Below are 11,349 nucleotides of genomic sequence, written 5' to 3'. Positions count from 1 at the left end.
TTATGGGATAGAAGTTCTTTGTAGTCTTCTAACTTCTCTGCACTGCACACGAATTACTCTTGTACTGAAATGGGGGAAAGAATTCCCTCACAATAAGAAGGAACAAGGTAGGCTTACATTCAATTTTTTTTTCGTTTGCTCTTTTGTTTTTAAGACATCTGAACTATCTTCATTCACCTTCCAAAACCTCTTCTAAATCCTAAACACATAAGCAAAATTACTTATTATGGCTACAATACTCATTTTAAATGGATCAATTTAGTATATGTATAACCCTGTATATACAGAGAATACACGTTATCTATATACACTTGACACCACACTGGCACTCTACGGTATGAAGAACATTTATGCCTGCTTTTTAAGATTCTCTGTAGGGAACCTGTGATACAGCAACAAGTGCCCTTTGTGCTCCTATAACATCCTATGTTCATCACTGTCACAGTACTTATCACACTCGATTATGACTAAGTTTACCAGTCTTTCTCTTCTGACAAAATGTTGACGCCAGCATTTGTGTTAGCACAGAGCCTGGAACACAGCTGACACTTAGCAATTGTTGGATACACTGATTACAGATGGATGGACAGACAGACTTCTGCACATATGCATACATGGATGGGTGCATGGACAAATAAATACAGAGATAGATGGACAAAAGAATGGACAGTCACGTGGATAGACAGATGAATGGACAGAGGAATGAATGTACCAAGGCAGACTTTCGGTCATGAAATCCTGGCTCCAGTCCCAACTCTCTAGCACCTATGTAACAAGTCACTCTACCTTTCCAGGTCTTTTATTCATATACAAAAGTGATTAGACTATCTGACATTAGAAGGTTCCTTCTAGCTGCTAAATTAGATCACTGAGACGTAGGCATTATTTTTTCATTTTAAGCAATTAGAGAGGTTTGCTGGTGGAAAACTTCACTTTTGATAACCCTGTGGGTCACATTTAAGATTGCACTGATGCCAAACCCTTAACCAGGGGTACATTCCTGACCCTACCGCCGTTCCTATACAAAAACATGACTCACTTGAAGATGAGGGCTTACATGCTTTTTTAGAATTGCAGTGAGGTTTGGACTGAGAGTCTCAAACACCAACTTACCGAGGGCAAACAAAAAGTCTTCTGTTCTTCAATTTATGGGAAAAAAAAAAATTTCCAATCCAATGGTGACATTGTATCTTTAAACTGGAAGAACTTAGCTAAAGGCTCTTTGCAAAGCAGTAGAGCACAGTCCTTCATGATATAAATGTAGCCACTTACCTTTTACTTTTTTATCAAACTTCTTCTGTTTCATTTTTTCTCGGTTTTTCTGCTGAACTTCCTTCGCTTCTTCTAATGCTTCCTGACTACCCCAAACTTCAAGAGACCTCTTCACAATCTGAAATACAGAATCCATAAATTAGTTGTGATTCATTGTTGTAAAATAGTTATAATTATTAAATCCATAGGTGCCAAAGAGTGATTTAACTTAAGTGCAATTTTATAAGTATTTATTTGAAATTTTAAAGTTTTTAAATATTGATAAGAAACAACTCTAATAATATCTCTATCTAAACCTATGAAACCCTCAGTGAATGTATGATGAATTAGATTATGTATTTGCAAAGCACAATAAAACCAGGTGTGCCTGTGTAAATAGAAAAGCTGTCCTCTGACTGCAATCACTTCTCTGCTTTGTTTTCACGTGAATCAAGAGAACTACATGTAGTCAGTGGGTTTGATGACTTTTGGCAGGATCACCAAAAAAAATCTGCTGACCAATTAGCCATATCAGATCTAAATATGAGGTCATCTCCAGAAATCTCCCATCACAGGAAATCAATCACTACTACTCTTCTCCTGAATCAATAACAGTTTCCATCCACCTGACTAATTTCTGATCTTCAAAATATGAATTTTCTTTAAAAGCTTTGGTAGCTGAATGACCTAACAAGTCTTTATTCTAGTTTAAAAACCTTGGAATATATATATATGTACTCTTTATAATATATATATACTCTTTATAATATTTATTTACATTTAGGGAAATGATATACACACTGAGAATTATGCTCGGGATATCTCTCACGTTACAGGGACCAAAATATCAATCGATCAAGCCAAACTGAAATTTCTTAACATAAAGCAATATACTGTTATTTCATAAATTCTAAAACATCACATTTTCCACAATTTAACATCCCTGAAAGTGCTGCGTCACTAATGTAACTTAATGGTACTTTAACAACTCTGAGTCAAAAAGTGGTTCAGAAGAATTGGACTCTGAATGTAAGTTAAGTTTAGGAATACCTTAATAAATCTGTGGTACTTGCATTTTCCTTTTTATGTACATACAAGCATGATTTATAGCAAAAAAAAAAAAACTATTGTAAGTCCAATGGCACTATTTCAATAAAATAGAAGCACCAAGTGATAAGGCAGCACTGGGTCAGTTTAATTAGCAGCATTTTTTCATTTTTAATAGTACATAAAATTATGGTGAATCTTTTAATCAACAGTGTATTATGTTTAGTGAAAATTCAGTGTATGTTTGCTTTTACAATGTGGTTTCTTTATTAGAAGATACTAGGATTTTCTAGTATATGCCAATCAAACTGTGCTCTAAAGCAATGCCTCCCAATATTTTTCATATAATGGCACAAAAAAAGAATATTATGATATTTGTACCATTCTTGGGTAGATACAGGAAGCTGGAGTTAGATTCTGGGCATCTGTGAAATTCCTAAATTTTTTTCTATGATTTTATTTGGGGGGTAGGTGGGCAAGGGAAACACGGGCTGACTCCTATTTCAAGCATTTTTGTTTCCAAATTGTACTCCTAACATCACCCAATAGTAATGCATTTGCTTCAAAGTGCCACATCAAAAAGCAAAATAAGTAAACATGTTATTAAATGTCATTATGTACGACTATGACTCATGTAAAACAATAAAATGAAAAGGATCTTTTTAACTTTCTGTAAGTAAAAACTAATTATAACTATTTCATTGTTAAAACTTCACCCGACCCAGGGTTTAAAATGACTGAATATAACTTATTAGAGACCTGTAATTTTAAGTAGAGTTTCATATCACCCCATTGTGCATGATGAGGATTCTTCTTCACAATAAATTTAAGAGCTGGTTCTCTTTTTTCTAAATCACAATCTTTCAGAAGGTATTCTTGTTTTGCTTCTGTTTTAGTTATAAGCTTGTGTTTATCATCAGCATCTCTGAAAACAGATTAAGTCCATTATATAAAGTAGTTGTTTTAAATAAATTAGATTTTCAAACAGTCCCAAAACCTAGGGGCATACATGCCAAAAGAAACATATAAAATACTTTTTGCTGAAACTCTCATGGTCAAATTAGCAGCATAAGAATTCCAACAGAAAAATACTTTCTTTTACTAATTCTGAGAAGCTATTTATATTAGCAGCAGATGCATGTTATTTAACATGTTAAGAATTTCTTTTTACTAAGTCCCTCTTTTCCACAAAGTATTTGAAATAACTTACATGAACACAGCAAATATAAATGAGAACTAAGACTCAATGAGTAAGAAAATATAAGGCTTAAAGTCAGGACAGGCAGGATATAAGGAATATAAACATGCAAGGTCCAAATGCACCAAGCACAGCTAAGTTTCCAGTTGGCTCTGAGCTTTTTCAAAGCCCAGGTTAAAATGGAGACATAGTCAGTTACACAGCTCTTCTCATTCATTTGTTCTCCATCTACATGCAAGGTATTGTTCAAGGTACTAGGAATACAGCAAAGAACAAAAGAAAGCCTTGTTTTCAGGAAGCTTACATTCTAGTTAGGAGAAGACAGTCAATAAGCAAACATGATGACTGATAAAAGTGCTATAAAGGAATACAAAGCATGGTAAAGGAATAGAAATGTTCAGAGAGACTGGGAAATCAGAGAATGCCACTGATGAGGAAACATTTGAGCAGGGCCCTTAAGAAGTCAGAAAACATTCTGAATAGCTAGAGAAAGAACATTCATAGCAGAAAGAAGAGAAAGTGCAAAGACTCTAGGACAAGAGTGTGCTTTGCAAATGGAGTTCACAACAAGCAGGCCAGTGTGACCAGAATGCTTAAAGTAAGTGATGGTGAGAAATGATGAAAAATAAAGTCAGAGACAGGCAGGGGTCTTGTAAGAAATGGTGAAGACAATTTTATTCTAAATGGATTAGAAACCATTAAAGAGTTTTGAGTAAAATGTTATATGGAGAAGAGACGGTGCAAAAGTGGGGGAAGAGGCCAGTTACAAGAGTACTACTGCAGTGGTCCAGGCAAGAGCTGATAGGGGCCCAGTCCAAGGCAGTAATGGTACAGAGGATGAGAAATGGATGGATTCAGGATGTGGTTTAAATATAGACCCAAATGGATTTGGAATTAAACATGGGATAGAGAAACAGCCAGTGAATGAAGCTGGCCTTTAATGAAATGGTGAACACTTAGGAGGAGGTATAGGACAGGTGGTGGGGGGAGGTGGGGGAGGAGTTATAACTGGGAATACCTTTAAGAAGACTAAATAATTTGGAAGTATACACCAAAGGAGGGAACAGGTAAACTACATTGTACTAATCTATAATCATCAAAGATGTTGGGAAAAACAAATAGAATGGAGGGCTGTATTCCTAATTATGTTTACATTTTAAAAGTATATTTCCAGACTACTACATAACTTTCTTTAAATTGATAATTAGTTGCTTCCATTTTCTCATGGAATTAAGGTTATATGTGGTAATTTAGTTCCCAACACTGTGTACTTTAAGGAGAGTGGTAACACTGTGGACCTTAACCACTGTGTGCGTTAATGACACTGTTACATCACTGGGAATAGAGTTTATAATTCCAGTGGGTACCAGAACATTTCCCATCACAGATCTGATCATGAGACCAAAAACATCTCCCATTCTATCTTCTAAGGATCTACTTAGCAACAAGGCAGTGGTGATGGCTCTAGATGTCTGCAGCAGGTACTCTGAAAAGGCAGGTCCACCAGGCGTGTGAGCAGTTGATCTGGGACTGTACATACAAGAAGTGGAGACAGGGAACAGATAAGAGGGCTAAGTAAGAATCCAAGGTAGGATCTTTAGGTGTGAAAGATGCCAACACAGGACTTGGCTGAGGTAAGCAGTAGGGATAGGAGAACCAAGTGGAGTGAGTAATATTCTGTGGTGATACAAAAAGAGATAAAGGCTAGGAGAAGAAAAAGAATGACAGAAGAATGTGATTTTTCCTCATCTAATCTCTTCCCTGCCAATTCAGGAGAGTAGAAAATGAATGCAAAGAGGTGTTCTGAGTACCAGAAGAGTAGAAAATGAATGGAAAGAGGTGTTCTGAGTACCAGAAGAGTAGCTGGAGGCATTATACTTCCCTCCTCTCATTGAAGGTGCCAGTCCTCTGCCCAAGGTATCAACACACACTAGTCAAAGTAAGAAAGAAACAAAGGGATCCTTAGGGGCTGGGGGGAGAGAAGGGTTAGGAACCTGCTACTGAGAGATGGTTAACGCCCCCCCAACCCCCCAGCAGAAAGGAAAAGGACATATCTGTGGCAGAACCAGAGACATCCTTCCCATTTATGTGGCATAATGTTGATAAGCACAGTCTTCCTGTAATTCTTTAGCAAAATGGAAAACACAGAAATTTTAGGAAACTCCCAAAACAAAAAAACATATTTATGAAGAAAATATTAAATCCAAATGGATCTAATTATTGTTTTGCCCTAAACCTACATGCAAACATTAAATTTTAGTAATTTAGAACATGCTCTGAAATAAAAATAAGTACCTGCAGTTATCACAAGTTGCCAAATCAAAGTGGTTCATTAGATAAGAATCCATAAATTCTTTACCACATTCTTCACATATAACATAATCAAATTCCATTACAGGTCCTAAAGAAAGGAAGATTAATTCTCTAAGTTGCCTTTTTTTGTGATTAGAATAGAGCTTCCTCTATTTTATTAGCTTACCAGCATGTATTTTATGCCTGATACAAACGTATTTACGTAAAAGACAACATAAAACCTTGATTAAATAATCTTACATTTATCTAAAAAAAAATTTTTTTAAGGAAAAAAGAAAAGAAAAAGGAAATACCATAAAGGAAAAAATTATGGACTCACCCAGTATTTTTGAACTCAAACAACATGTAAGGTACTTGTATTACTTTTGTATTGCTGGTATAACAAATTACCACAAACTTAGTGGCTAAAATAACACAAATTTATTTTCTCACAGATCTGTAGTTTATATGTCTGACACAGGTCTCAGTGGGCTAAAGTCAAGGTGATGGCAGGGTTGCACTCCTTTCTGGAGGTTTTGAGGGACAACCTATTACCAGCCATTTCCAGCTTCTAGAGGCCACCTGCATTCCTTGACTCATGACTCCCTTTCTCCAGGGATGTAAGCTGGAGCCAGCAACTGCAGCTTCTTACATCACTATGGCTTCTTCCATAATCACACCTACCCCTGACTCTCTCCTGCCTCTCTTCTACTCTTATGGATCCTTGTGATTACACTGGGCCCAGCTGGATAACCCAGAATAATCTCCCCATCTCAAGGTCTGTAACCTTAATCATATCTGCAAAGTTCCTTTGGCTCTGTAAGGTAATAAATTCATAGGTTCCGGGATGGTTAGGAGTGGACATCTTTGGGGGCCATTACTTGGCCCACCACAGTACTGTTGAGAGTACAGAGATTAGTCTCAAGGCCGGAGGGAGGTGGGGGAGCTGCTTACAGATAAGGGAGATGGGCACTAACATATAACACAGAAAAGAGAGGCAATACAGAATTCACTTTCAAATGGGAAACTTTTTCTCTCCCTCCCCCCCTACCAACAGAGTAAACAGCTTCCTCTTCATCTGTCTCAACCACTAGATTGGAAATCTCTTGAAGGCAGAGACTGTATTTAGCTATATATCCTCAATACCCAGCACAGAAACCACTCTAGGTAGAGTAAGGCCGGATTTTTTTTTTTTTTTAAAGATTTCAAATACCTAGCTAAGGATCTTTATCCTACAGAATTTTTTTTTTCCAGCAAGTCTGAAAGTTTTACTCCTAAGTCTTTAGGATGATTGCTACTGCCAAGCCCCAACTCTGAGAACTGCCACAAGTCCCAGCAGGAAGAAAAATGGAGTTGCCATTTGTTCATGTTTGTTCAATGTATTCCTATCACTGCCTTCCCTTACCTACTTAACACAAGAAGGTCAGTCAGTATTCTAGCACTCCTCAATCTCACTCATCTCCAAACTCTAAGAAAAAAATCACTCTTCTTTCTAAAATATTACAGGGGCATAGCTATGGACAAAAGGAAAAACTGAAAATATAGTCAAAGTGGTATCTTCAAAAAACTGGTTACTGGAATGTGTTTGAATAGAGAGAAATTACAGTCAGAAATACCAATTAGGAGGCTACTGCACAGTATTATTAATCAAAAGCCATAAAATGTGCATACATTTTCCTAATTTTAAAAATACCTTATAATGGAAATTTTTAAATATACATAAGGATGATTTTTCAACTCCATCACTCCCTTTACATTTACCATTTGGAAATTGCCAGTCTACTGTAATCAAGAGCCTTCCCCTCCCCCATTCAGTCATTCATTCACTAACACATTTATTATCCATATAGACTCATGGATTCCTATTATTTCAATGGTGTCCTTCATTACTTTAGTGTTCAAATTGTCTGAAATTTGGCCAGTGGAAGCCCCTTCAAGCTGACACTTATGCCTCTGTAACATGCTTCTATCACTTTCTGAACACTTACATATTTTCTGGCATTACAAAATGTCCCAAGCTCATCTTGTAGCCATCCTGCCCCAACCCTGGAATCAGCTATTTCTCTGAAGGGCCGTGGTTCCCTTTAGTGGAGAACAGTATCAGCATCCAAGATCTGGACACCAGCTGTGCTCACTGCTACTGGGCTACCTCTGCTTCATGGCCATTTCTGTGAACAGGGTTAGGAAATATACATATATATAGACACACACACAAATACGCATACATGTACTGTACACTTTTTTTGTTGAGATATAACTGACATAACATTATATTAGTTTCAGGTGTACAACATAATGAGTCAACAATTGTATATATTACATGATGATCACAATAAGTCTAGTTAACATTCGTCACCACACGGTTACATTTCTTATCATAAGAATTTTTAAGATCTAATCTCTTAGCAACTTTCAAATATGTAATACAGAATTATTATTACCATGCTGTACATTACTTTCCCATAACTAACTGGAAGTTTGTACCTTTTGACCCACTTCAAACATTTCACCTCCCTCCCTCCTCCCCCATCTGGCAATCATCAATCTGTTCTCTGTATCTGTGAGTTTGTGGGGGGGGGGTTGTTTTTAGATTCCACATGTGAGATCATATGGTATTTATCTTTCTCTGACTTACTTCACTTAGCATAGTGCCCTCAAGGTCCATCCACGTTGTCACAAATGGCAAGATTTCATTCTTTCTTATGGCTGAATAATATTCCACTGTATGTATACACACACACACACACATCACACTTTCTTTATCCATTCATCCATCAATGGACACTTAGATTGTTTCCATATCTAGTTATTGTAAATAATGCTGTAATGAACATGGGGGTGCATGTATATTTTCGAGTTACTGTTTACATTTTCTTTGGATAAATACCCAGAAGTGGGGTTGCTGGATTAATGGTAGTTCTAATTTTTTGAGGCACTTACATATTGTTTTCCATAGTAGTTGCACTGATTTACATTTACAAGGGTTCCTTTTATCCACATGCTCACCAACAATTATTTTTTGTCTCTTTGATAACCACCATTCTAACAGGTGTGAGGTGATAGCTCACGGTGGTTTGATTTGCATTTCCCTGATGATTAGTGATGTTGAGCATCTTTCCATGTACATACTGGCCGTCTGTACGTCTTCTTTGGAAAAATGTCTATTCAGATCTTCTGCCCATTTTTTAATCAGATTGTTTGGTTTTTTGCTATTGAGTTGTAGGAGTTCTTTATATATTTTGGATACTAACCCCTCATCAGATGTATGATTTGCAAATATTTTCCCCCATTCAGTTGGTGGCCTTTTCAAAGGTTTCCTTTGCTGTGCAGAAGCTTTTTAGTTTGATGTAGTCCCACTTGTTTAACAGTTTTGCTTTTGTTGCCTCTGCTTTAGGTGTCATATCCAAAAATATCACTGCCAAGACCAATGTCAAGGAGCTTTTCATCTATTTTCTTTTTTGTTTGTTTTTTATTTATTTGGTTGCATTGGGTCTTAGTTGCAGCTCGCAGGCTCCTTAGTTACGGCTCCAAGCTCCTTAGTTGCGGCATGCAAACTCTTAGTTGCAGCATGCATGTGGGATCTAGTTCCTGCATTGGGAGCACAGAGTCTTAACCACTGTGCCACCAGGGAAGCCCCCATCTGTTTTCTTCTAAGAGTATTATGGTTTGTCTTACACTTACATCTTTAATCCATTTTTAATTATTCTGTGTGTATGATGTAAGACAGTGGCCCAGTTTCGATCTTTTGCATGTGACTGTCCAGTTTTCCCAACACCTTTTTTGAAAAAACTGTCCTTTCCCCTTGTATATTCTTGGCTCCTCTGTCATAAATTAACTGACCATATGTGTAGATATATTTCTGGGCTCTCTCTTCTGTTCCATTGACCTATGTGTCTGTTTTTATGCCAATACCATACTGTTCTCATTACAATGGCTTTGAAATATAATTTGAAATCAGGGAGCATGAGGTCTCCAGCTCTGCTCTTTTTTCTCAAGAATGCTCTGGCCATTCAGGGTTTTTCATGGTTCCATGTGAATTTTAGGATTGTCTGTTCTAGTTCTGTGGGAAAATGCCATTGGAATTTTGATAGGGACTGCACTGATTCTATAGATTGCTTTAGGTACTATGGACATTTTAAGAATATTAGTTCTTCCAACCCAGGAGCACAGAATGTCTTTCTATTTATTTGTGTCTTCTTCCATTTCTTTCATCCATGTCTTAGAATAAGTTTTCAGTGTACTAGTATTTCACCTCCTTGGTTAAATTTATTCCTAGGTATTTTATTCTTTCTGATAAACGGGCAACTGTAAATGGGACTGTTTTCTTAATTTCTCTTTCTGATAGTTCATTAGTAGTGTACAAAAATGCAACAGATTTCTATATATTGATTTTGTTTCCTGCAACTTTGCTGAATTCATTTATTAGTTTACATGTACACTTCTACATGCATACACATATACATGTTTTAGAAATCATGAGTTCACACTGATACTGGCAATTTTAATCCATCCCCACAGGGTTCTTTCTTGCCTTCTCCCATTCCATATTTGTATGTCTTTTCTTCTACAATGAGAACCTTGACTCCCAACAACATCAAGAAATACATTCATCTGCTTGAGCCAATAATACATCTAAACTAGTTTCAAAATTTCTTCACTCATACCACGCTATAAAATGAGTTCAGGAATTTTGTGGTTTGCCCCTTACCCCACCCACCTCAAATTGAGGATATACTGTCAAATACTGTCCTCGTAAATCATTTGGACTAGTTCTTTCTGTCCTCCCCCCTTCAACATGATCATGTTATTTCCTTTGGAAAAATACGTCCATTTGTTTATTTGCTTTTAGGTTATTTACTCCTTCTATCAATGTTAATTTAACTTTTTTTAAGTACGTAAACTTTACCAGAAATATTATACTTTTGGGTCAGTTACCCTACTGCTATGAATCAGAGAGCTGGACAAAAGTTTACCTCCAAATATATTCACTGCAGTAATAATTGTAATAATTATTAGAATAGAGAAAAGAAATAAACAAAAGAGCTGCATTTAAATGAATCATGGTGCAGTCATCAAATGGAGTATTATGTAGCCATTAAAAAGAAAGTTCTGAAAGAATATTTAAGAAATGGGGAAATGCTCTTAATGACATTTTTATAAAAGAAAAATATTACATTCTCATTCACATATCAAAAACAGTCTCAAAGATAATACATCAAAATGTTTGCACAGGAATTTACTGTTTAATGGGACAAAGTTTCAGTTTCAGATGATGAAAAAACTCTGGAGATGGATGGTGGTGACTGTTACAAAACAATGTGAATGTATAGTACTTAATGCCACTAAACATATGCTTTAAAAGGTTACAATTGTAAATTTTATGTTATCTATGTTTTATCACAATTTTTAAAAATAATTTTTTAAAAAGACAGTATGAACAGTGACTGACCTCACTGTTACACACTATTCTCTCCACATGGTTGCATTCCCCTGCAGTCCTAGAGTACACAGTGGGTTTAATTCTAGACCAGAGGTTGTCAAAGTGTGGCCTCTGGGCCAGC

General features: G+C 36.4%; 1 protein-coding gene across 4 annotated transcripts in view; it reads right to left on the bottom strand.

The window, feature by feature from the left end:
* Window positions 1-11,349, bottom strand: part of XPA (XPA, DNA damage recognition and repair factor) — a 40,634-nt gene that overhangs the window by 9,334 nt on the left and 19,951 nt on the right. For all 4 annotated transcript variants that reach the window (XM_082468782.1, XM_082468783.1, XM_082468784.1 and 1 more), the window contains exons 3-5: window positions 5,792-5,897; window positions 3,058-3,223; window positions 1,273-1,390 (exon numbers count right to left, since the gene is read on the bottom strand). In XM_082468782.1, the coding sequence (XP_082324908.1) occupies window positions 1,273-1,390; window positions 3,058-3,223; window positions 5,792-5,897 (390 nt within the window). The remainder of the gene's footprint in view (window positions 1-1,272; window positions 1,391-3,057; window positions 3,224-5,791; window positions 5,898-11,349) is intronic.

The sequence above is a fragment of the Balaenoptera physalus genome (assembly GCF_965194825.1).
Source record: "Balaenoptera physalus genome assembly, chromosome: 7".
Lineage (NCBI taxonomy): Eukaryota > Metazoa > Chordata > Mammalia > Artiodactyla > Balaenopteridae > Balaenoptera > Balaenoptera physalus.
Note: the sequence above shows the minus strand (reverse complement) of the source record. Positions and strands in the feature narration are given on the sequence as shown.